General features: G+C 40.2%; 1 protein-coding gene across 2 annotated transcripts in view; it reads left to right on the top strand.

The window, feature by feature from the left end:
• The window catches only part of LOC139765018 (uncharacterized), a 160766-nt gene that overhangs the window by 29860 nt on the left and 103179 nt on the right, over positions 1–27727 (top strand). For both annotated transcript variants that reach the window (XM_071692092.1, XM_071692091.1), the window contains exons 4-7: positions 1203–1314; positions 5138–5417; positions 14668–14752; positions 24035–24398. In XM_071692092.1, coding sequence (XP_071548193.1) covers positions 1203–1314; positions 5138–5417; positions 14668–14752; positions 24035–24398 — 841 coding nt within the window. The remainder of the gene's footprint in view (positions 1–1202; positions 1315–5137; positions 5418–14667; positions 14753–24034; positions 24399–27727) is intronic.

The raw sequence follows: 27727 nt of genomic DNA on the forward strand, positions 1-27727 counted from the left end.
ATTTCATTTTTGTTATACTTAATTGCCGTCTCCCATGTCAGTGAGGTAGTGCAAGGAAACAGACAAGGAATGGCCCAACCCACCCACATACACATGTATATACATAAACACCCATATGTGCATATATACATACATATACATTTCAATGTATACATACACATACATACACAGACATATACTTATATACATATGTACATATTCATACTTGTTGTCTTCATCCATTTCCGTTTCCATCCTGACACATGAATTAGCATACATGCATATATACATACATATACATTTCAATGTATATATACATATACATACACAGACATATATACACATGTACATATTCATACTTGTTGCCTTCATCCATTCCCGTCGCCATCCTGACACATGAATTAGCATCCCACCAGCACCATCACCACCATCACCATCAGTGGAAGTAGCACCTGGAAAAGACAAAAAAAAAAAAAAAAAAAAAAAAAGCCACATTCGTTCATGCTCAGTCTCTAGCTGTCATGTGTAATGCACCGAAACCACAGCTCCCTTTCCAAACCCAGGCCCCACAAAACTTTCCACCGAAGGGACCTTTTGTTTCCCATATTTTGACATTCCTTGACAGCAGCAATCCCATCGTTGGTATAACATGCAATTTGGTGGAGACCCTACCGTTTTTGTGTGCAGTTTGTCCTGGACTTATATCTCTTTCAGTTGAAATTATCCCTCTGGGTTATAGGCTCTCTGTATCTCATGAATTTTGCATAACATAGCCTCTTTTGATTAGCTGTCTTGATTGGCTGTCTAGAATGCAGCACAAGTCGTTCCCAAATATGTATCTGGAATAAAAAATGTTTTTAAGGAGATAAAGATTTTTGTAAAGCACTTTTTCATTTATAAAATTGAAAGCCCTTGGAATTGTAAGCAAGTAATCATATGTTTTTACTTATGACATGCATTTCAAATAGAAGCATTATCAGCAAACTTTGTGTGCTGATCTAATTGTTCAAATCTTGGAAGGGACTCTCAAAGTAACTGACACTCATTATGCATTTATTTGATCTTCCTTGTGGGTTGAAAGGCATAAGTCTTCCCAATCTCAATTCATCACAGAAACTAATCTCTATTCATTCAGAACTGACTTATCTCTATAGAGCATTACATTAGAATACTTTTCCCTTAATTTTACTGTGGCAGATTTTAATGAATGTATTTTTACATAGGGTATGTCACTAGGTGTGATTGGTAAATCAAAGCAGATGTCTCGCACCTGTCATTTACAAAATGAGCTCCATGGGTCATGTTCATCATTAACCACAACCCATAAACCATTTGGTAAGTCATTACTTTCATCAGAATTTTTTTATGATTTGTAAGTAGAATGTTTGAGGAAGAGTTCATGTACCACTATACATTATTTGCAGGAAATGTTATTTGCATCAGAAATAGAGATTATGTGTTGTATACTCTAGTATGATTGAGGGAGAAATGTATCCATATATTGTTCCTACCTTAAAACATTTGCACTGCATTAATAGAACAAATAAGACTTTAGAACAAGGAAGACCGGTGTAGATAAAGGGTCTGCTAATGATTTTATGTTAAATATTAGGATACATCATACTAAGTGAATTTAGTTTACCATGTTTTTGTATCTTGAGCAAACATTTTACAAAAGAAATGAAAACTTTCAGCTTTACATGCATTAAGATCAAAATGTAGTGTAAAGAAAGTCCCTCAATCATTTCATGTATAAAGGATCTTCATATTGAGGAATGATGACGAACACCATTCCTTGACCTATTCCCTGAAGAACTCTGCACCCACATCTTTCTTCCAGCGAGAGAGATGAATTTTCAGAAAAAGAGTGAGAGCAGGCTGAGTAAATAAACAGAAGTGATGGGAGGAAACGGAATTAGGTTAGCAGGGAAAGGTAAAGTAGTAGTAAGGTAGATAAGCAACAGGTAGAGAATAGGGAAATGCAGTACAATTCTTTGGAGAATGGTATGACTTTAGGAATAGGGCACACCCCAAAGAATGTTGCATTGTGCAGTACTGTATTGTAGAAATGGATTGAGAAAGAGCCATGTTTGAGAATAATGTAATAGGTACTTTAACTGTGAACCTTTACAGAACAGAAGTTGGACATGCTTGCCTATCTGACACTTTTGCCCTGACTAGTGATGTTTCAACATTTAGCAATTCAGACACATGAGAGTTGGGACACATTTTCAAATTGCAAAATGTTCACCTTGTAGTTAGCGCAGTTTTGAAAGACAAAATTTGTGTTTCCTTTTTTTCCATATTTGTCTTCTGTTTTTCACATTAGTGACATAGTGCCTGGAACAGATGAAGGCCTCATTCACCCACATCCATTTTCTGGCAGTCATGTGTGATGCACTGAAACCACATCCCCCTATGTACAACCAGGCCCCAAAGACCTTTCCTTGGTTTCCCTTGGCTAATTCATATGCTTTGGTTCAGTCCAATGACAGCACATCTCCCCCCTTTATACCATTGTGCCAGTTCACTTTGTCCTATGCATGCCTTTCACCATCCTGTGTGTTCAGTCCCTGACCACTCAAAATCCTTTGTCCTCATTCCTTCTATCTCCAGAGTGGTGTCCCATTTCTTTGACCCTTCCACTTTTGACACAATTATCCTATTTGTTCTCTCCATATTTCCAAACCATATTAGCACACCCTCATCAGCTCTCTCCACCACACTCTTCTTATTAATGCACCTATCTCTTACCCTTTTATTACACACACTGTCAAACGACCTCATATCACATATTGTTATCAAACACATTAGTTTCAACACAACCCTACTCTTCATATCCTCATCTACACACCATGTCAGGAATGATGAGTTAGTGTATAGGTGTAAGTGGTTTCAGATACAGATTATCTAAGTTAGTTTATAATAAAGTACTGGCTTGATATGCCTTTATCATTAATAGTTCTTTTCATATTCAGTGTCAAAATGGAAGCATGGTAAAATTTCCATTAAGTAATGGGCAGATCTGATCTTTTCATGTTTGATAGTTTCAATACAGTCTATAATTGATATTGGAAATGGAATTGGTAAGAATTGAAGAAAAGGTAATCTGTTACTTGGAAATATGGTAAAGAATCTTATTATTTTTTTATTATACTTAACCGCTGTCTCCTGTGTTAGCGAGGTAGTGCAAGGAAACATGAGGAATGGCCCAATCCACCCACATATACATGTATATACATAAATGCCCACACATGCACATATACATACATATATAGTTCAATGTATACATACATACACATTTATAGACATATACATATATACACATGTACATATCCATACTTGCTGCCTTCATCCATTTCCATTGTCACCCCACCACACATGGTGCGAGGCAGCACCAGGAACTGACAAAAAAGGCCATATTCATTCATACTCAGTCTCTAGCTGTCATATGTAATGCACTGAAACCACAGCTCCCTTTCCACATCCGGGCCCCACAGACCTTTCCATGGTTTACCCCAGACGCTTCACATGCCATGGTACGTCGACCCCAGTATACCACATCGTTCCAATTCACTCTATTCCTTGCACGCCTTTCACCCTCCTGTATGTTCAGGCCCCGATCACACAAGATCTTTTTCACTCCATCCTTCCACCTCCAATTTGGTCTCCTGCTTCTCTTTCTTCCTTCCACATCTGATGCATATATCCTCTTTGTCAATCTTTCCTCTCTCATTCTCTCATGTGTCCAAACGATTTCAACATACACTCTTCTGCTCTCTCAACCACACTCTTTTTATTACCTCACATTTCTCTTACCCTTTCATTCCTTACTCGATTAAACCACCTCACACCACGTATTGTCCTCAAACATTTGATTTCCAACACATCCACCCTCCTCCACACAACGCTATCTATAGCCCATGTCTTGCAACCATATAACATTGTTGGAACCACTATTCCTTCAAACATATCCTTTTTTGCTCTTCGAGATAATGTTCTCACCTTCCACACATTTTTCAGCACTCCCAGAACCTTTGCCCCCTTCCCCACCCTGTGACTCACTAATGCTTCCATGGTTCCATCTGCTGCTAAGTCCACTCCCAGATATCTAAAACACTTCACTTCCTCCATTTTTCTCCATTCAAACTTACCTCCCAATTAACTTGTCCCTCAACCCTACTGAACCTAATATCCTTGTTCATATTCATATTTACTCACAACTTTCTTCTTTCACACACTTTACCAAAGTCAGTCACCAACTTCTGCAGTTTCTCACCCGAATCAGCCACCAGCACTGTATCATCAGCGAACAACAACTGACTCACTTCCCAAGCCCTCTCATCTACTACAGACTGCATACTTGCCCCTCTCTCCAAAACTCTTGCATTCACCTCCCTAATCACCCCATCCATAAACTTTAACAACCATGGAGACATCACGCACCCCTGCCGCAAACCGACATTCACTGAGAACCAATCACTTTCCTCTCTTCCTTCTCGTACACATGCCTTACATCTATGGTAAAAACTTTTCACTGCTTCTAGCAACTTACCTCCCTCACCATATACTCTTAAAACCATATGTGCATTAAAATTTTATTTTTTCATAGTTTATTGCTGTTTCCTGCCTTTGCAGGAACAGACAAAGAAAGGCCACATTCATTCACATCCATTCTTTAGCTGTCATGTGTAATGCGCTGAAACCACAGCTCCTTATCCACAACCAGAACCCCATGGACCTTTCCTTGTTTTCCCCTGTCTGTTTCACATATCCTGGTTCAGTCCATTGACAGCATGTTGACCCCTGTATACCATATCATTCCAATTCAGTCTATCCTGTGCATGCCTTTCACCATTGTACATGTTGAGGCCTCAGTTACTCAAAATTTTTTCACTCTGTCCCTCCATCTCCAACTTGGGTTCCCTTTCTCCATGTTCCCTCCATATTTGACACTTGTATCCTCTTTGTCAACCTCTCCTCACTCATTCTTTCCACATGTCCAATTAGTATCAGGTCTATCATCCACACTTTTTATATTACTACACCTCTCTCTTACCCTTTTATTATTTACTTGATCAAACCACCTCATGACAAATATTGTCCTCAAACATTTCAAATCTATACATTACTGAAATCCTTACCACATTTTCCCCAGTAATGGAAATAAACACCACACCCATTGAAAGCCTTCCTGGATCTTCACATCGTGAACCAATTCGTGTAGAGATTATGAATGATGCTTGCTCAGCACAACCAACCCAGTTTGATGATGTACAAGATCACATCCAGTCAACTAGCAACAGCCTTTTAGTTACTCCACCACCAGTATCTCATGCAAATGTGGAAGATGCAAGAGGGGACTCAATTGGTGGTGATTCTACATCTCTTTCTTTAACTGGCCCAGACTTTGATATTGTACCTCAAAAAAGGAAGGGGTAAGTATATTATTCAAGTTTATGTACTGAATTCAAGACTCATTCACTTACTTTTATTGTCACTTTTGTGCCCAAGATGGTGCGCCATCCTGGTACCCATAAGTTGAGTAAGTCACATACTGCTTGGATAGTCATCCAGATGTAAAACTTTTCATTCATGCTTGTTTGGTTTCCTGCATTAATGAGGAAGCACCAGGAACAAACAAACAAAAAAAAAAAAGGCCTCATTTGCTCACATCCATTCTCTAAATGTCATTTGTAATCAGGTCCCTATTCACAGCCAGATCCCACAGACCTTATTATGGTGTCCCCTGGCTGTTTTATGTTCCCTGGTTGTGTCCATGGACAGCAAGTCACCCCATGTATGCTGCATTGCTCCAATTCTCTCTACACTGTGGATGCCTTTAACTGACCTGCATGTTCTGGTCCTGAGCATTCAAAATTCTTTTCAAATCTTTTTCACTTCATCCTTATATATCCAATTTTGTCATCACTGTCTTCTAGTTTCCCTCATTTGTGACATAAATCCTCTTTGTCAACCTCTCCATACTCATCCTCTCATACGTCCAAACCATTTCAGCATACCCCCTTCAGCTCTGTCAACCTTATTCTTCTTATTGCTGAACTTCTCTTTTACCCTGGTGTTACTTACTCAATTGACCCTTCTCACACTACATATTGTCCTCATGCATTTCATTTCCAATATATCCACCATCTTCCATACATTCTTATCAGTAGTCCATGCCTAGTATCCAGTAATCATCAAGATTTTTTACCATCGAACATCCCCATTTTTGCCCTCCCAGTTAGCAACCTTTCTTTTCATACTTTCCTCAATCCTCCCAGAATCCTTGACCCCTTCACCCATCCTGTGACCTACCTTTGCTACCATGGTTCTCTTTGCTGCCATGTCTGCTCCCAGGTATCTAAAACACTTCGCCTCCTCCATGTCTTCCCCATTCAAACTTACACCCCGACTAACCTGTCTCATTGTGCTGCTGAACCTGATAAACTTGCTTTAATTTGCATTTACTCTCAGTGTTCTTCTTTCATATACTCTCCTGAACTCAGACACCAACTTATAGAGCAGTTTCTCATTTGAATCTGCCACCAGTGCTGTATCATCAGGAAACAACAGCTGACTTGCTTCCAAGGCCCCCCTCATTCCCTACACACTGCATACAGCTTTTACATCCATCACCACCAAACCCATAAGCAAATAAAACATCCATGGTGGTCTCACAAACCATTGCTGCAGATCCACCTGTATCTGGAACCACTCATCCTCCTTTCTACTTACTCGCACACATGCCTTACTCTTGAAAAACTTACTGTTTCAGATAAGTTTCTTCCCACATCTTATATTTATAACACGTTCAGCAAAGCATCTCTGTCAGCCATATCATAAGCTTTCTCCTGATCTATTAATCTTCCTTTCTTGTATAGTTGTTCATCATTTGCTGTATTAGTGCTAGAAACAGACACAGAAAAGGCCTCATTTGGTCACATCCATTCTCTAGCTCTCAAGTGTAATGAACTGGAATCACAGCCTCCTATCCTTAGGCACACCCTATGGCCTTCTCCATGATTTCTCCCACCTGCTTCAAATGCCCTGGCTCAGTTCCAGTGACAGCATGTTGACCCCTGTATACCACATGTTTCCAGTTCACTCTATCCCATACATGCATTTTACCCTCCTGCATGATCGAGCCCCAAACACTCAAATTTGTTTCACTTAATCCTTCCATCACCAGTTTAGTCTTCCATCTCTCTTTGTTGACCTCTCCTAGTTGATTCTCTCTCTTTGTCTAAACCACTTCAGCATTCCCTCATAAGCTCTCTCAACCATACTCTTATTATTATCACTTTTCTATCTTATTTAATCACTACTTACTCTGTCAACCCTCCTCACACCACATATTTTCCTCAAACATTTTATTTCCAATACATCTACCCTCTTCCATACATTTTCATCTATAGCCTGTGCCTTATATCCACACAGCAGTGTTTGGACAACTTTACCTTGAAACATGCCCATTTTTGCCCTCCCAGACAATTACCTCTCTTTCTATGTTTCTCAGTACTTCCAAAACCTTCCCCCCTTCACCATCCTATTCATGACTCTTTTCCACTACCATAGTTCCAGTTGGTTCAATTTGCTGCCATATCCACTCCCAGGAATCTACTACATTTCACTTCCTCTGATTTTTCTCTTCAGATTCACACCCCAGCTATACCATCTCTTTTTTTCTAAGCCTAATAACCTTGTTCAATTTGCTGCCATATCCACTCCCAGGAATCTACTACATTTCACTTCCTCTGATTTTTCTCTTCAGATTCACACCCCAGCTATACCATCTCTTTTTTTCTAAGCCTAATAACCTTGTTTTACTGATGCTTACTCTCAACTTTTTCCTTTTAAACATTCTTCTAAACTTAGACACCAACTTCTGCAGTTTCTCATTCGAATCTGCCACCAGTGCCATGTCATCATCAAACAACAACTGGCTCATTTCCCAGGCCCCCTTACCCTCTACAGATTGCTTACCTGCCCATCTCTTCAAGACCCTTGCATTTACTTCTCTCACAACCCCATCCCTAAACAAATTAAACAGCCATGATGGCATCACCGTGACTGATGCATACACATCATTCTGTTTCTCTAAGTATTTCTGACACACATTCTTCAAAGTGAACACCTGATCCACACATCTTTTACCACTCCTGAAGTTGATCTGTGCTTGCCACTACCCTCTTAATCAGTACTCTTCCATACAACTTACTTCTATGCTCAGCAAGCTTTTAAACTCACCTTTGTCCTTGCCTTTATACAGTGGTATTATACATGCATTCTGCCAGTTCTCAGGGACCTCACCATGGTCCATACATACCTTGAAAATCCTAGCCTCCTTTCATAAGAAATTAAACTGCAATATCATCCACTCCAGCTGCCTTCCTACATTTCATCATAGGCAAGGAAATCAACGCTTCTTATATCTTCACTCAAAAACCCTATATCTGCTACTCTGTCATCAAACACATTCAGCTTTCCTTCAAAGTACTCACTACATCTCCACTTTACCTCATAACTGCGTGTTACCACTTTCCCATGTACCCTTTTCGCTGATGTTCCCATGTGTACTCTTGCTTTTGTCACACTATTAACATCATCCCAGAACATCTTGTTATCCCTAATGTTTGCTGATACCCACTGATCCCAATTCTCATTTGCCCTAAAGTTCAGCCTTTGTGTCTTTGGTTTTTTAGTGTTTCATTTTCACATTCAATTGTTGTGAACTGATAGCTGTCTACAAGTATGTGACTCCAAATCTGGCATGCCTGGGACTTGAGTCATGTATTCTGGATTTTTCAGTTTGAGTTGTAGCCTGACATTTATAGATGTTCATAAAGTATTAGATGTAAAAGAAAAGGCTGCTAGATACTTAACAATATTTTTTTTTGCTTATAATGTAGGGGTTGTAGTTTAGATCTCCTTAACTGTCATGCTTATTGAATTTACAAACTGATTTATTAAAAAATTGGTATATGACAATGACATTACATTGATACAATATTGATATGCTGTACAGAACAGCATGGATATAACATCACGCCAATGCTGTACTCACAAAGTAATATCATCATTGTTCCAGTCAAAATAGATATTTTACTGACACAGCACCATATCATTGTTGTAGAAACAGTGTTGTATCATTGTTGTATAGCCACTGTTGAATGAAACTGCATACTCAACATGTTTTCAGTATCACTTATACATTGATTCCTGACCCACTTAACTTTGATGCAATTAATTTTTGCCTGCTTGGGTCGAACAGAGATTTTTTTTTCATCTAATTTTTGCCTGCTTGGGTTGAACAGAATTTTTTTAAAAGTTTGATACTGTTATTAAGCATTTTTTGGCATAATTTTTGGCCTTTGGCCTTTAACCCAGAATAGCCAGTTTTTGGAACATTTTATATTTTGGGTCATTGGATTAGTGTTGTTTGTACAGCAAATTGTAAATCTTGTATCATCATCATTACAGTGCGTATGTTGAGATTTATAACATCATTAGTATGTAAGTGTTTTTGTGTTCGTCATTTCCTGCATGGATAAGGTAGCACCAGGAACAAGAAATGGCTTCATTCATTCACATCCACTTTTATGTACAGTGCACCAGAACCAAATACACCCCTATCCATGACCAAGCCTTACACGTGTTTTCATAGTTTTTGACCACTTCATATGCCCAGATTCCTTTCTTTGACAGCTTGTTGTTCCCTGTTTGCCAAATTGCTCATTCTTGTTTATCTCATGCATGCCTTGCACTCTCCTGCATGTTCAGACCCCCTAGCCTTCAAAGCATCTTTCATTCCACCCTCTCCCCTTTTCCTCGTTCCCTCTACTTATATGTACACCTTTCTTGTCATCCCTTCCACACTTATCCTCTGCAAATGTCCAGACCATTTGAGTACACCCTCTTCAGCTCTTTCATGTATACTCCTCTTACTATGACATTTCTCTCTTACCCTGCCCATCTTATTTGATCAACCCGCCTCACACCACATTTCATTTCCAAAATATTCACCTAGTATTTTACATTTTTTTTTTTTTTTATTATCCCTTGGGATAGGGGAGAAAGAATAACTCCCACATATTCCCTGCGTGTCGTAGAAGGCGACTAAAAGGGGAGGGAGCGGGTGGCTGGAAATCCTCCCCTCTCTTTTTTTTGATTTTCCAAAAGAAGTAACAGAGAAGAGGGCCAGGTGAGGATTTTCTCTCAAAGGCCCAGTCCTTTGTTCTTAACGTTACCTCGCTGATGCGGGAAATGGCAAATAGTGTGAAAAAAAAATTTTTTTTACATTTTTGTCTAAGGCCCATGTCTTGTATCAACATAGTACCGACGAGATTACTGTACCATAACATCTTTGATTTTGAATACAGTGACCTCTATTTCCACAGATTCCTCAAGCTCCCATGGCCTTTGCCCCATCACCCTCTATATGTCCATATGTTTCACTTCAACCCCTATTGGGAGTGTGTGGGAAGGAGAAAGTTGAGAGTAAATCTGAATACAGGGAAGGTTATTATGTTTAGCAGTGAAAAGAGACAGGTCACTTGAAGTACTAGCATGGATGGAGAGAACTTGGAGGAAGTGGAGTGTTTTAGATATTTGTGAGTGGACATAACAGTGAATGAAACAATAGGGGCTGAAGTGAAACATATGGACATATAGAGGTTGATGGGGCAAAGGCCTTGGGTGCTTCAGGAATGTGTGGAAATAGAGGTCGCTGTATTTAAGATCAAAGATGGGTACGTTTAATGGTATGGTAGTCTCATTGGTGCTATGTGGATACAAGACATGGGGGCCTTAGGCAAAGATGTAAAAGATTAGGTGAATATTTTGGAAATGAAATGTGATGTGAGGTGGGTTGATCAAATAAGAAGGACAGGGTAAGAGAGAGGTGCCCTAGTAAGAGGAGAATGTATGAAAGAGCTGAAGAGGATGTACTTAAATGGTCTGGACATTTGCAGAGGATTAGTGTGGAAGGGATGACTAGGGAAGTATACATATAGAACACTGAATAAGCTGACTAACCAATCAACAACACTGTCATCCCCTTTCCTGAGAATGTGTACTGTTTTACCACACTTCATCATCAGCAAACCATTAACTATCTTGTCTTATCACCACACTATTTGCCTGAATTTTCTCACCTTACATTCCACAAATCATATCAGCTCATCTATCAACTAACATATTTAACAGTCCTTTAACTTTTGAGTCACCTCATTTTTCTTTAATAGTTACAACTACCTTATCTGCTCCCTCCACTGTTGTTCTCATTTGCAGTTGGCTTCCTTGTTTCAGGTGGATGTATGTCTGTTGAAGTGATGTCTAAGACTATTTTGGGAGGGCAGTTGTGTGGTGCCTATTGGATCATCTTGGTGTGTGTCAGTGTTTTCAGTATTATGCTTGCTGAGAATAGGAGGGATTTGAGAGCATAGGTTACAAAATTTGAGACGCATTCAGCAATCCTTTAAAATGGTAACTCCCTCTCTTCTTCTCATTATTCCTTTTGCTACTTTTCCATTTACCTTCTTCACCAAGGTTCCTATTTGTTCTCTAGTTTTCTCTCTATTTTCTCTCTATTTGCCCACTTTTTAAGCCCCTGCACCTTCATCTTGACCTGAAACTTCATACAAGGGGCTTGTAGGGTAGGATGTTAAGGATTTTTTTTTATGGAAAAGTGGGTAAGGTAATCATATTAGAGTAAATTAATGTTCTGTTGAGGGGTGTGGTTGGTTTATTGCTGATTTTTTAGTAGCATGTCATGAGTATGAATGGATGCTCTTTGGGAGTAAGGATGTTGTTGGTTTGGATTATAAGTGCTTCATGTGTGGGGCTGGGAAGTTTTACATGCTGATTTTCTTTCTTGTTAGTTAGAGTTGGTTGGTGTTGGTTTTGAAGTTCACTTTATAAAGGAAGGAGTGCCAATTTGCTGTGCTTTTCAGGAATTAGGTTAGTAATGGTGTTGTTTAGAGTTGGTTATGTTTTATTGTCTGTATTGACGGACATTTTTTTTTCCATAGGTCTGTGGCTTGTCGGGGTAAGTTTGGGTTACAGTGCTTTTTATGATCTTGTAGTATGTGTTTTTTGCTGCCTTGATTATTGATGTTATTGAAATGTGAAATGGCATGGTCAAAGGACGGGAAGTTGTCTGTGGCAAAGTTTTGGAGTTGGCATTTTGTGTATTGTGTACAGGCCAGCCACTGTGCTTTCTTGCAGTTTGTTTATATGGTCTTGGAGCTTATTTGAGTTAGATGGGTCTGATGAAACTCAATTAGATGGTTAGAGGAAAAAGTTCATTGAGTGTATGCCTGATGCCAGGTAGACTTTGTATGCAGTGTTTGTGTGCAGAAAGTAATGTTGGTAAGGTTGACTTTTGGAGGTGGTGGGATGGGAGTTTGGTTGGCTGTTTGCCAAGGTTGAGGATCCTGAAGCCTTAAAGAACTTCCTTGTAACAAGCCTCAACAACATATCAGACTTATGCATAAATTACCAGCTCAGTGGCAACCCAAGGGCTTTCAGATATATGCAGCATCTGGTTACACAACACTATCCCAGATAGCAGGAAACTTGACAAAATGATACCCATCCTTATAAACTCCAGACCTTTCCAGCTTTCCATCCACCTGTTTCTCTTTATGAATGCTGTCATAGTATTCAAAGTCCTTGAAACTCTGACCATCAGCAGAGTCAACCAAAATATCCTTCTCTCTCACAGAATGTGGTTTTAAACCAAATCCTTCCTCTTCCGCTTCACATAATCCTCACACAACACATACAATCCTTCACCCAATCACAACCACCCTCACACATGGTGCTAGTGGCAAATAGACATAAAAAAAAACACATTTAACATGGTCTTCTTACATACCATCACTCGAAAGATATGTGATACCTTTCTGCAAAACGGACAAGAAATAATTAGTCATCATAACTTGCTGCTTAATCAGAGTCATTCATAGTGACTTCATTTTCTGCAGGGAAGTCCACAAGGGAGCAGTACTTTCTTCATCCCTCTTTGTTCTCTTCCAGCATCACTTCCCTTCATTCCATGTATAATACATTGTGAAATTCCTGTTATGTGCATTTAACCTCACAATTATATCATAGCACCCTGACAGTACACAAGGAGCAACAGACAGATGACATGGCAATTATGAGAGTTAAGGTATAGAGAAAGGTTAGAGGCTTTAAATTTGCTTTAAGGAGGGAAGATGGAGGGGTGATTTGATCTCAACCTTTAAGTTTTTAAAACAAATAAATGATGGTAAACAGTGAACAGTTCTTCAAGAGATGTAGGGTTAGAACAACCAGAGAATGTAATGTGAAATCAAGCAAACAAACTTGTTAAAAGATGTGTGATGAAGTCCTTTCTTTTGCATAAGGTTGGTTGAATAGAACAAAATGATAAAAGGCATGGTTAATGCAGACAGCATACAGAAATTTAGAAAGTTGTATGACAGAGAATGTTCAAGAGAGGGACCCCAAGAATGAAAAATCTCTCCCTGTATAATACAAATAGATAATCAAATACAGCACTGTATCTTGCAGTTACAACCTAGCTTGCCCAAAATTGAATGCCTTTATCCCCTCAGAAATGCACCATCACTTTTTTAACCTCTGACAGATGTGAATTTATGCTGCACCCTCCTGTAAGTCTGAATGATCAGTGTCCCCTTAAACAAAACTGCAAATGTGTTGTTTTGATGTTCACTACCCTCACCACTAGCATGAACACATAGGCCATAAACAAACTAAATACCTTCAAAACACATACTGACACTAGCTTTGGACAAGCAAAATAATTCTTCGATATCCACTACAAACAACTTCTTTCTTACTCAAATCTGTGTCTCACCTAGCTGGTCATTCACCCTTTCAAAAGTAGGCATAACAGAATTCTATATCTCACAAAGCTGAGCACTCAGAGCAATCACTGGCAACTTTAAGAACTCACTCCTTGGACTTAGAGTCCACCTTCTCTCCTACATATAAGCATATTAAGATCTTCACTCCTTCAACTATACATTTAACATGCCTTCCATTTGCTTACATTTTCACAAGACAAACCCTTTATCTTATTACTACCGATATCCCATTCATGCCCTGGATTAGAGTTCCGCACTGTATATCATCACTATGTGAAGAGTCTTGGATGTCAGCTGAAGTACTTTTATACTTCCCTCTATGATTCTCTTGATCATAGACCCTGTTTTCATTATTTCACATGACAACTCTCCTGTTTCATATTGCTAATGTCACACCAGGTATTTGCAACTCCTGCATGTGTGTAGAGGTAAGTCAAGTATTTATCCAGACTTCACTTCTGTATAGAGTGTATCACAGTTTCAACTCCTTACTTGTGTAAGAGGAAGATCAGTATACCCAGACTTCACTTGTGTAAGAGGAAGATCAGTATACCCAGACTTCACTTGTGTAAGAGGAAGATCAGTATACCCAGATTTTTAGCATATATGTTGGATTAATCAACATAAGGTGACCAAGGTGTTTGATGAGGAAACCTTTTGGGCCTCAATATTTAGGCAGGAGTCCTTCAGTAATTTTCAGTAGATGCCATACAATGACTTGTTTATTTTTAAGTTTGAAGTGCAGGCAAATTTTAAGTCATAGCATGACTGAGAATGTAGTTTTTGATATTTTTCAATTTTTGTGTTTCAGAAGCCAAGTAAAGAGAAGGAGCCAAGGGTCAGACAACATTAATAACAGATTTAGTCCTGTTTTGGATAATGAAACCAGCTTTGAGGTATTTTGGTATTCTTTACTAAGTTATGACACCTGTTTTTGCTGATTTGTGCTGAAGTATGGATGATTAGGTGATCATAAACTATGGAAATGAAGAATTAAAATTGCTTGTGAAAGAGAAAAAACAGGTGTTTAAGGTTACTTTCAGGGGAGTTCAAATGATTGGAGATGTTTAAGAGAAAGTGGCATGAGGTCAAGAGGAAGGTGCGGGGGGTTGAAAAAGAGGGCAAATGAGAGTTGGGATAAGCAAGTATCCATAAACTTAAGGGAGAATACAGTGTTTTCAAAGGAAGTTGATAATGTGCAGAAAACCAGAGAGCAAATAGAAATAGCAGTGTAGGAGGGCAAAAAGGGAAGTGGTAGCACATAGTAATGAAGTGAGAGGGAGATAGAGTGAGTATTTTGAAGGATAATTGAATGTGTTGGATGATAGGGTTGCAGATGTGGTGTGCTTGGTTTGGGTTATCATGCGAAGTGAGAGAGCCATGAAGAGTGTTTTAGTGAAGAGATATGAGATAGTGAAAGCTTTAAGTAAGATAGAGTGAGGCAAGGTGAATAAAGTGGATGGTATTGCAGTTGAATTTATTAGAAAAGGGGGTGACTGTTGTTGATTGGTTTGTAAGGATTTTCATTGTATGTATTGATCATGGTGAGGTCCCTAAGGATTGGCAGGTTGAATATATAGTGCCACTGTATAAGAGCAAGGGAAGGAGTAGCACTACTCCTGAAACAGGAGTGGTGGGAGTATGTAATAGAGTGTAAGAAAATAAACTCTAGATTGATATGGGTTAAACTGAAAGTGGATGGAGAGAGATGGGTGATTATTGGTGCATATGAATCTGGGCATGAGAAGAAAGATCATGAGAGGCAAGTCTTTTGGGAGCAGCTGAGTGAGTGTGTTAGTAGTTTTGATGCACGAGGCTGGGTTATAGTGATGGATGATTTGAATGCAAGGGTGAGTAATGTGGCAGTTGAGGGAATGATTGGTATACATGGGGGGTTCAGTGTTGTAAATGGAAATGGTGAAGAGCTTGTAGATTTATGTGCTGAAAAAGGACTAGTGATTGGGAATACGTGGTTTAAAAAGAGAGATATACATAAGTAAATGTATGTCAGTAGGAGAGATGGCCAGAGAGCGTTATTGGATTATGTGTTAATTGATAGGCACGCGAAAGAGAGACTTTTGGATGTTAATGTGCTGAGAGGTGCAACTGGAGGGATGTCTGATCATTATCTTGTGGAGGCGAAGGTGAAGATTTGTAGAGGTTTTCAGAAAAGAAGAGAGAATGTTGAGGTGAAGAGAGTGGTGAGAGTAAGTGAGCTTGGGAAGGAGACTTATGTGAGGAAGTACCAGGAGAGACTGAGTACAGAATGGAAAAGGTGAGAACTAAGGACGTAAGGGGAGTAGGGGAGGAATGGGATGTATTTGGGGAAGCAGTGATGGCTAGGATGGTTGTGGCATGAGAAGCATGGGAGGTGGGCAGATTAGAAAGGGTAGTGAGTGGTGGGATGAAGAAGTAAGATTATTAGTGAAAGAGAAGAGAGAGGCATTTGGACAATTTTTGCAGGGAAATAATGCAAATGAGTGGGAGATGTATAAAAGAGAGAGACAGGAGGTCAAGAGAAAGGTGCAAGAGGTGAAAAAGAGGGCAAATGAGAGTTGGGGTGAGAGAGTATCATTAGATTTTAGGGAGAATAAAAAGATGTCTTGGAAGGAGGTAAAAAAGTGCGTAAGACAAGAGAACAAATGGGAACATCAGTGAAGGGGGCTAATGGGGAGATGATAACAAGTAGTGGTGATGTGAGAAGGAGATAGAGTGAGTATTTTGAAGGTTTGTTGAATGTGTTTGATGATATAGTGGCAGATATAGGATGTTTTGGTCGAGGTGGTGTGTGAAGTGAGAGGGTTAGGGAGAATGATTTGGTAAACAGAGATGAGGTAGTAAAAGCTTTGCAAAAGATGAAAGCTGGCAAGGTAGCGGGTTTGGATGGTACTGCAGTGGAATTTATTAAGAAATGGGGGTGACTGTATTGTTGACTGGTTGGTAAGGTTATTTAATGTATGTATGACTCATGGTGAGGTGCCTGAGGATTGGTGGAATGCTTGCATAGTGCCATTGTACAAAGGCAAAGGGGGTAAAAGTGAGTGCTCGAATTACAGAGGTATAAGTTTGTTGAGTATTCCTGGCAAATTATATGGGAGGGTATTGATTGAGAGGGTGAAGGCATGTACAGAGCATCAGATTGGGGAAGAGCAGTGTGGTTTCAGAAGTGGTAGAGGATGTGTGGATCAGGTGTTTGCTTTGAAGAATATATGTGAGAAATACTTAGAAAAGCAAATGGATTTGTATGTAGCATTTATGGATCTGGAGAAGGCACATGATAGAGTTGATAGAGATACTCTGTGGAAGGTATTAAGAATATACGGTGTGGGGGTAAGTTGTTAGAAGCAGTGAAAAGTTTTTAATCGAGGATGTAAGGCTTGTGTACGTATAGGAAGAGAGGAAAGTGATTTGTTCTCATTGAATGTTGGTTTGTGGCAGGGGTGTGTGATGTCTCCATGATTGTTTGATTTGTTTATGGATGGGGTTGTTAGGGAGGTGAATGCAAGAGTTTCGGAAAGAGGGGCAAGTATGCAGTCTGTTGTGGATGAGAGAGCTTGGGAAGTGAGTCAGTTGTTGTTCGCTGATGATACAGCGCTGGTGGCTGATTCAGGAGAGAAACTGCAGAAGCTGGTGACTGAGTTTGGTAAAGTGTGTGAAAGAAGAAAGCTGAGGGTAAATGTGAATGAGAGCAAGGTTATTAGATACAGTAGGGTTGAGGGACAAGTCAATTGGGAGGTAAGTTTGAATGGAGAAAAACTGGAGGAAATAAAGTGTTTTAGATATCTGGGAGTGGATCTGGCAGCGGATGGAACCATGGAAGAGGAAGTGAATCTTAGGGTGGGGGAGGGGGCGAAAGTTCTGGGAGCGTTGAAGAATGTGTGGAAGTCGAGAACATTATCTCGGAAAGCCAAAATGGGTATGTTTGAAGGAATAGTGGTTCCAACAATGTTATATGGTTACAAGGCGTGGGCTATAGATAGAGTTGTGCGGAGGAGGGTGGATGTGCTGGAAGTGAGATGTTTGATGACAATATGTGGTGTGAGGTGGTTTGATCGAGTAAGTAGTAATAGGTTAAGCGAGTGTGGTTGAGAGAGCAGAAGAGGGTGTTTTGAAAGGGTTTGGTCCCATAGAGAGAATGAGTGAGGAAAGATTGACCAAGAGGATATATGTGTCAGAGGTGGAGGGAACGAGGAGAAGTGGGAGACCAAATTGGAGGTGGAAAGATGGAGTGAAAAAGATTTAGAGTGATCAGGGCCTGAACATGGAGGAGTGTGAAAGGCGTGCAAGGAATAGAGTGAATTGGAATGATGTTGCATACTGGGGTCGACGTGCTGTCAGTGGATTGGACCAGGGCATGTGAAGCATCTGGGGTAAACCATGGAAAGTTCTGTGGGGCCTAGATGTGGAAAGGGAGCTGTGGTTTCAGTGCATTATACATGACAGCTAGAGACTGAGTGTGAACGAATGTGGATTTTGTTGTCTTTTCCTAGCGCTACCTTGTGCACACGTGGGTGGAGGGTGTTGTTATTTCATGTGTGGTAGGTTGGCGATGGGAATGAATAAAGGCAGACAGTATGAATTATGTACATTTGTATGTAGGTATATGTTTGTGTGTGTATATATATGTATACGTTTAGATGTATAGGTATGTATATTTGCGTGTGTGGACGTGTATATATATACATGTGTACGTGGGTGGGTTAGGCCATTCTTTCGTCTGTTTCCTTGCGCTACCTCGCTAATGTGGGAGACTGCGACAAAGCCAAAAATAAATAACTAACATATACATACCTATGCATTTCAACGTATACATCCATATACATATACAGACATATACATACATACACATGTACATATCCATACTTGCTGCCTTCATCCATTCCCGTCGCCATCCCGCCACACATGAAATTGGCACCCCCCTCCCCCGCATGCGCTTGAGGTAGTGCTAGGAAAAGACAACAAATGCCACATTCATTCGCAATCAGTCTCTAGCTGTCATGTGCAATGCACCGAAACCACAGCTCCCTTTCCACATCCAGGCCCCACAAAACTTTCCATGGTTTACCCCAGACACTTCACATGCCCTAGTTTAATCCACTGACAGCACATCGACCCCGGTATACCACATCATTCCAATTCACTTTATTCCTTGCACACCTTTCACCCTCCTGTATGTTCAGGCGTCAATCGCTCAAAATATTTTTCACTCTATACTTCCACCTCCAATTTCGTCTCCTGCTTCTCCTCATTTTCTCCACCTCTCACACATATATCCTCTTTGTCAATCTCTCCTCAGTCATTCTCTCCATGTGACCAAACCATTTGAATGCACCCTCTTCTGCTCCCTCAACCACACTTTTTATTATCACACCTCTCTTACCCTTTCAATACTTACTTGATCAAACCATCTCACGCCACATACTGTCCTCAAACATTTCATTTTCAACACATCCACCCTCCTTCGCACAATCCTGTCTATAGCCCATGCCTCACAACCATATAACATTGTTGGAACCATTATTCCTTCAAACATACCCATTTTTGCTCTGTGAGATAATGTTCTCATCTTCCACACATTTTTCAACACTCACAGAACCTTTGTCCCCTCCCCCACCCTGTGACTCACTTCTGCTTCCATGGTTCCATCCACTGCTAAATCCACTCCCAGATATTTAGAACCCTTCAGTTCCTCCAGTTTCTCTCCATTCAATCTCACCTCCCAGTTAACTTGTCCCTCAACCCTACTGAACCTAATATACTTGCTCTTGTTCAAATTTACTCTCATCTTTCTTCTTTCACACGCTTTACCAAACTCAGTCATCAACTTTTGCAGTTTCTCACCCAAATCAGCCACCAGTGTATCATCAGCAAACAACAACTGACTCACCTCCCAAGCCCTCTCATCCACAACAGACTGCTTACTTGCCCCTCTCCAAAACTCTTGCTCTCACCTCCCTAACCACCCAATCCACAAACAAATTAAACAAGCATGGAGACATCTGTCCTTAATATCTGTATCTTGGCTTTAGCTATTTTTCTTGTTTAACTTCTTTCTGAGTCTTCCAAACTGGACTATCTTTTTCCTTCTCTGTGATTGTTGCTATATATAGTGGTACTTATGTTGTCTTCTCTGTGTGCTTTCTTTCTGTTTTCATTCAAGGTTTTCTTTCTTTCATTCTTTAGTTTCTTTAGTTCATAATCCATTTGCTGTATCTTATGTTCCTGTTCTATCAATCTGTTTATCTCTTATGTCCATTCCCTCCAGGAACTCCCATCAAGTAAGTGGCCACAGCAAACGAGTCTCCACTTATCCCTCTCCCTACATTCCTCTCTCGCATACACCATTCCATGAATTCTTCCGCCATTTCTCTTCCTCCAGTACTCTCCCATTCTATTTCCCCATGTTGCTGTTAATCTTCCTCTTTCATTAGCCCCTTGAATTGCAGTATCATATACTCTTGTGATCTCACCATCTTGCAATCTTTCCACATGCACATACCAGTTCAAAGTATTTATTACATTTCACTCACTCTCCCACTCTACAATTCATTCCTGTTGCATTCCCTGTCTTACCACATATCTAGTATAACCCTTCATTTTTATTTATTCATTTATTTTGCTTTGTCGCTGTCTCCCGCATTTGCGAGGTAGCGCAAGGAAACAGATGAAAGAAATGGCCCAACCCACCCCCATACACATGTATATACATACACGTCCTCACACGCAAATATACATACCCATACATCTCAATGTACACATATATATACACACACAGACATATACATATATACACATGCACACAATTCACACTGTCTGCCTTTATTCATTCCCATCGCCACCTCGCCACACATGGAAATAACATCCCCCTCCCCCTCATGTGTGCGAGGTAGCGCTAGGATAAGACAACAAAGGCCCCATTCGTTTACACTCAGTCTCTAGCTGTCATGCAATAATGCCTGAAACCACAGCTCCCTTTCCACATCCAGGCCCCACAGAACTTTCAATGGTTTACCCCAGACGCTTCACATGCCCTGATTCAATCCATTGACAGCACGTTGACCCTGGTATACCACATCGATCCAATTCACTCTATTCCTTGCACGCCTTTCACACTCCTGCATGTTCAGGCCCCGATCACTCAAAATCTTTTTCACTCCATCTTTCCACCTCCAATTTGGTCTCCCACTTCTCCTCGTTCCCTCCACCTCCGACACATATATCCTCTTTGTCAACCTTTCCTCACTCATTCTCTCCATGTGCCCAAACCACTTCAAAACACCCTCTTCTGCTCTCTCAACCACGCTCTTCTTATTTCCACACATCTCTCTTACCCTTACATTACTTACTCAATCAAACCAACTCACACCACATATTGTCCTCAAACATCTCATTTCCAGCACATCCACCCTCCTGCGCACAACTCTATCCATAGCCCACTCCTCGCAACCATACAACATTGTTGGAACCACTATTCCATCAAACATAGCCATTTTTGCTTTCCGAGATAATGTTCTCGACTTCCACACATTCTTCAAGGCTCCCAGGATTTTCGCCCCCTCCCCCACCCTATGATTCACTTCCACTTCCATGGTTCCATCCGCTGCCCGATCCACTCCCAGATATCTAAAAAAACACTGTACTTCCTCCAGTTTTTCTCCATTCAAACTTACCTCCCAATTGACTTGACCCTCAACCCTACTGTACCTAATAACCTTGTTCTTATTCACATTTACTCTTAACTTTCTTCTTTCACACACTTTACCAAACTCAGTCACCAGCTTCTGCAGTTTCTCACATGAATCAGCCACCAGCGCTGTATCATCAGCGAACAACAACTGACTCACTTCCCAAGCTCTCTCATCCCCAACAGACTGCATACTTGCCCCTCTTTCCAAAACTCTTGCATTCACCTCCCTAACAACCCCATCCATAAACAAATTAAACAACCATGGAGACATCACACACCCCTGCCGCAAACCTACATTCACTGAGAACCAATCACTTTCCTCTATTCCTACATGTATACACATGCCTTACATCCTCGATAAAAACTTTTCACTGCTTCTAACAACTTGCCTCCCACACCATATATTCTTAGTACCTTCCACAGAGCATCTCTATCAACTCTATCATATGCCTTCTCCAGATCCATAAATGCTACATACAAATCCATTTGCTTTTCTAAGTATTTCTCACATACATTCTTCAAAGCAAACACCTTCATTATCTATGTATCTATCTATATCTCTTATGCCAATTTTAGTTGGAACTCCCTCAAAGGGGTGGCCATGGCAACAGAGTCTCCATACCTAAAGAACTTCAGTTCTGCTTCTTAGCCTTTGGTGCCTCGCCCTTAATAGGCCACTAGCAGAGGGCAAGTCTAGGGCAGTGTTTGCAGAGGTTCTTGATGAATATTTTTATCTAATGCTCCTACCTCCTGCTTCTACCAAATGTTTCTACCTAATAATCCTACCTAAATGTTCCTACCTACTACATTTATGTACTGCTCCTACCATCTTGCCAAAAGGCAGGGCTAGCGCATAGTGCTGACTGCAGGAAAATCTAGAGTTAGGAAAAAAGAGCTGCGTGAGTTTTGTTGTCAAGTGTTATGTATGACAAGGAAAGATTATATGTTTGTGGGCAGAATGCTGGTAGCCTACATGTTAGTGAAGCAGAAAGGAAAGACTGCTACCTGGGTCAGAGGAGTGCAACATGACAACCACTGAAGTGCTGGCTTACTATGCAACTGTCACTAATCCTCCTGATAACCAGGCGGGTAGTACTGGTAATATACCTCTCTGGTTGTTGGCTGCCTACCAACTTCTACCTACCCCGTCATTACTTTCTTCATTTGGTTATACCATATGCTCTTCTCAAATAGTTTATTTCCACAGCCTGGATTATTGAACTCTGTGACTCATTCTATGTCCATGTTTTGGCTGCGTATGCCAGGGTTGGGAGGACTATGCTGTCTTGTAATCCTTTCTTCACATCCATACTTACACCTCTGTCCTTCATTGTTCTATTAAGGGACCAAATAGCTCTTTTACTTCATACTGCTCTCTCCATTATCTCCTTCTATATCACCAGACTGACCAAAGATAGCTCTTATATCCTTCAATTCTTTCTCCTCTTCCAGTCTTTCTCTTCCACTCCTATAACACAGTTTAGTACACTTCCTTCTTTCACTCTAAAGGGTTTTGCAAAATCTATACTTTCTTTGTTTCTTTTCAGACACCATTATTTTGCTTTTATGTGTATTTACCTCTAATCTTTTTGCTTCCACAAATCATAAAACACAATTACAGCCCTCTGCAACTCCTCTTCACTCTCAGCAAATGACACTATCATCTTCAAACAGGCTTGTCACTAGCAACCGTACCTCACCACTGCACTCCTTCTCTGAACTCCCCTTCCCTAGTTTTGCTTTCACTGTTCTTAATACTCTATCTATATTTTTTCATACATATTCGCCATTTCCTGTGTTAGCAAGGTAGCATTAAGAACCGAGGACTGAGTCTAAAAGGGAAAATCCTCACTTTGCCAGATGACATCATACAGCTCTACCTCACACTCACATATATACCAGAACTTTTGCTCAGTTCTCCATCCACCTTTATACATGCATTTGATGCTCAGTAGATGGCTTTCACACCATTCGACAGTTGTCATCCTACCCTATATATCCTTAACACATTCTGTAAAGCATCCCACTGGACTCTGTCATATGCTTTCTTCAGATCCATGAAAGCTGCATACAGCTGCACAGCATCATAATCCTGTTTTTGTATTATTATCAGCATCTAATACTACCCTTACCTTAATTATTCATAGCTAGCTTGTTCATCTGTTTATCTATATTTTAAGCACTTTCAAACTCAAATTCCAGGTTTTTCTTTCACAAAGCTTCTTATGAGTTGATCTCTTTACTATTTTATGCTGATGACATCCTGTTCCAAGGTCCTTCCTCATATACTAGGATACTTTTCCAGGCATATTCATTCTTGAATTTGAAACTTTGTGTGTCTAGAATGACTTGTAAAACATGTCGTAAGAATTTACTCTATTTCTGTTCTTTTATAGTACAGGTACCTGTAAATTCATGTGCTCTAATGAAATGCAAAATTAATACTCAACTATTTTTGTTTTTTACGTATTACTTTTCTTTTTCTATTCAGAAAATACTTAAGAACTTGTATGAGAACACAGCACTTCATGAAAAGATAGCAGAGAATATCAATCGAGGCCGAAATAGCCAGAACAAAATGCTGGCCTGTTCTGATGGTGATGGTGAAGAGTCTGTTGATGTTACTGCTAATGTTAGCTTGTGTGGTAGCCTCAAGAAGAATAAAGAAGGCAGTAGTCCTAGTGTTAAGGGCATTGTTGGTGTCACTAGCAGATGTAAAGGCTCTGGAGATGAGTCATCACTGAATGGAGCTGGAGATGTGGCTCTCCTCAAAGAACTTGACCATATTGTCCCTGGCATCATTTCTGAAACTACAGCTGATCCAGCATTTGAAAGCCTTCTTGAGGAAGTTTTTGGTAAGCTATTTAATTTGTTATACTTGTTAGATGAGGAATGTGACATTTGCACTTATGTATTATAAAATTTGCATGTTTCTTTTCAGGTTTGGTTTGTCTTGCAAGCTATGAAAGGGCTAACTGAGGTCAAGAATCTAAGCTATGAAAAGGAGTTAATAATAAGAAAGGAGCATGTGATATGACTAGATGGAATGAAGAAACTAATGAGGGGGTGCACAAGAGATTTGGTTTGGCAGGGAATGCAAAGAAAATGAATTGTGGAGTGGGTGAAAGATAGTTCTCTGAGGTAGTTTGGGCATGTAGAAAGAATGCAAGATGGGAAGTTTACAAGGAGAGTGGATGACAATACGATTAAAGGGATTGATGTGTTAGGAAGACTATTTAGACATGGGGAAACAGTGAAGAACAGTGAAGGGAGAGAAAGAGGGGAAGAACGCTTGAAATGTTTGCAAGGGAGGCATGTAAGGACAGGAATAAGTGGAGACTTAGTTTTTGTGGTCACCCCATTGATTGGAATTCCCAGGGGAATGGGCATTAGGGGTATAGATAGATAGATATCGGTGGAAGAATCACCAAGATCTCCTTGTGGTAGGAGCCTTTGACCCCCTCACATTTTGGTGGGATTAGTGTAATAGCTATCTGTCTATCTATCTATCTGTCTATCTATCTATCTGTCTATCTATCTGTCTATCTATCTATCTGTCTATCTATCTATCTATCTATCTATCTATCTATCTATCTGTTATTCTGATGCCTGTTCCCAGCTGGAACTCCCTCAAGGGGGTGCTCATGGCAATAACTAGTGAACTCCAGTGCTGCTTTTTTAGCCTTTGGTGCCTCACCCTTAATAGACACTGGCAGAGGGCAACTGTGGCATAGTGTTTGCAGAGGCTCCTACCTAGTGTTCCTGTTCGCTACTTCTGCCTAATATTTCTACCTAATGCTCTTGCCTAAAATTTCCTACTTACTACCTCTGTTGATTACTCCTAACATTTTGCCAAAAGGCAGGGCCAATGAATAGTGCTCACTGCAGGAAAATGTAGAGTTACAAAGAATGATATTTGTGAGTTAAGTGTTGTCTGGTGTTATGTATGACAAGGAGAGATTGTTTGTTTGTGGACAGAATGCCAATAGGCTACGTATGGGTGAGGCAGAAAGAATAGTCAGCTAACTGGGTCAGAGGTGTGCAATTTGACAACCTCTGAAGTGCTGGCTCACTACCTTTTGGGAATTAAATCCAGTATTGTGATTTTCCTTTACTGCTTCTGAAGCCAATTTGTTCCTCCCCAGTCTGATGCTTTGTATATACCTTCACCCTCTCACCACTCTCTCATACAACTTACCAGGTATACATAACAAATTTATACCTCTGTGATTTGCACACTTACTTTTATCCCCCTTGCCTTTATACTGCATCAGTATATGTGCATTCTGTCAATCCTCAGGCTCTTTGCTATGATCTATACATACAGGGAAAATCCTAAATAACCAGTTAACAACACAGTCACCCCCTTCAGAAATTCATCTGCAAAACCACTCCAACTGCCTTGTGACATTTCATCGTGCTTAAGGCTTTCACTGTCTGTTTTCTTTTCATCAACCACCTTTCGTGACCCTCATATCACATACCACCCCAACCTAAACACTCGACATATGCTCTTCTGTCATCAGACACATTCAGTAGTCCTTCAAAATACTCACTCCATCTCCTCCTCACCTGATGATCACCTGTTACCACTTTCCCATTTCCCCCCTTCAGGATGTTCCCATTTTTTTCTCGTTTTTCTCACACTATTAGTCTCCTTCCAAAACATCATTTCATTCTCCTTAAAGTTTGCTGATTCTCACTAACCCTAACTCTCATTTGCCCTCTTTTTTAATCCCTGGCCCCTCCTCTTGACCTGCCACTTTCTCTTATGCATCTAATCATTTGCACTGATTCCCTGTATGTATTGCCCATATGCCTCTCGTTTCTCTTTCACTAGCAACTTTACTTTTTCATCCCACCACTCACTACCTTTTCTAATGTGACCAACTCACATCTTATGTGTGCCACATATATCTCTTTCACATGCCAGCATTGCTTCCTTAAATACTTCCCATTCCTCCCCCACTCCCCTAGCTTCATTTATTCCCACTTTTTGCCACTGTACACTCAGTTTCTCCAGTATTTCTTCACACAAGCCTTCTCCAAGCCTTCTCCAGGCTTATTTTTTTTATGTTGCAGGCTCCAGTCATGGACAAAAGTCCACATCAAGGTAGGGCCTTTATTGAAATGTAGAGTTAATGAAAAAAAGGGACAATAGAAAGTATTTATGAATTTTGGAGGAAGTGAAGGACCTGTCTTTTAAAATGTGTCAGGTCATTGTTGTTGGGAAAGAAATGAGAAGGTGGAGAGTTCCAAAGTTGTGAGGTGCAGGGAAAGAAACAGTTATCAGAACACCCCAACCATGAGTTGCCAATTGCCACACAGTAATTATGTGATGCAGCAGCTTACCAAGTATTGCATGGTCTAGCTAGTAGTTAGGGCACACAGGCGCCAGTTCTTAGGAGCTAAAACTAAAGCAGTGACTATAGTAAAGGGAAAGTCAACCAACATTGCAGTGTCAGTCATGCAGGTCAAGTTTTGAAATTAGCATCCGAGAGTTTATAAATTGGACCGCTTTCACGTAAGGATGTACAGCTATAGCCACCCTAGATATAAGCTGTTCTCAGTGCAAGGACAGATCATCTTTTTTATAAACGTAGCAAATCTTTTCTTTTTTCTTTTAAACTATTCGCCATTTCCCGCGTTGGCGAGGTAGCGTTAAGAACAGAGGACTGGGCCTATTTTTAGAATATCCTCACCTGGCCCCCTCTGTTCCTTCTTTTGGAAAAAAAAAAAAAAAAAAAATGAAACGTAGCAAATGTAAGGAAAATTTTTTTATGACTTATTAAAAAGTCTTCCAGTTTCTTAGAGATAGACCTAGCTATTTTTGTAATGTGATGTTTCCAACAAAGAGTGGATATAACGGTAATACTGTGTTTGTTCATTAAGTGAAGAAGTGGAATTACAGAATAGTGAAAAGAAAAAGGAATGTTGTGAGGAATTTTCAATAGAGAGATGGGTAGAAACTATGTCTTAGAGGCATTAATCTATCTATCTATCTATCTCTAATGTCTGCTCCCAACTAGAACTCTCCCAAGAAGGTGGCCATGGCAGTAGGTCCTTAATTAGTGAACTCCAGTACTGCTTTTTATTCTTTCTTTTTTTTTTTTTTTTTTTTTTTTGCTTTGTCGCTGTCTCCCGCGTTTGCGAGGTAGTGCAAGGAAACACGCGAAAGAAATGG

This window comes from Panulirus ornatus, chromosome 52, assembly GCF_036320965.1.
Source record: "Panulirus ornatus isolate Po-2019 chromosome 52, ASM3632096v1, whole genome shotgun sequence".
Lineage (NCBI taxonomy): Eukaryota > Metazoa > Arthropoda > Malacostraca > Decapoda > Palinuridae > Panulirus > Panulirus ornatus.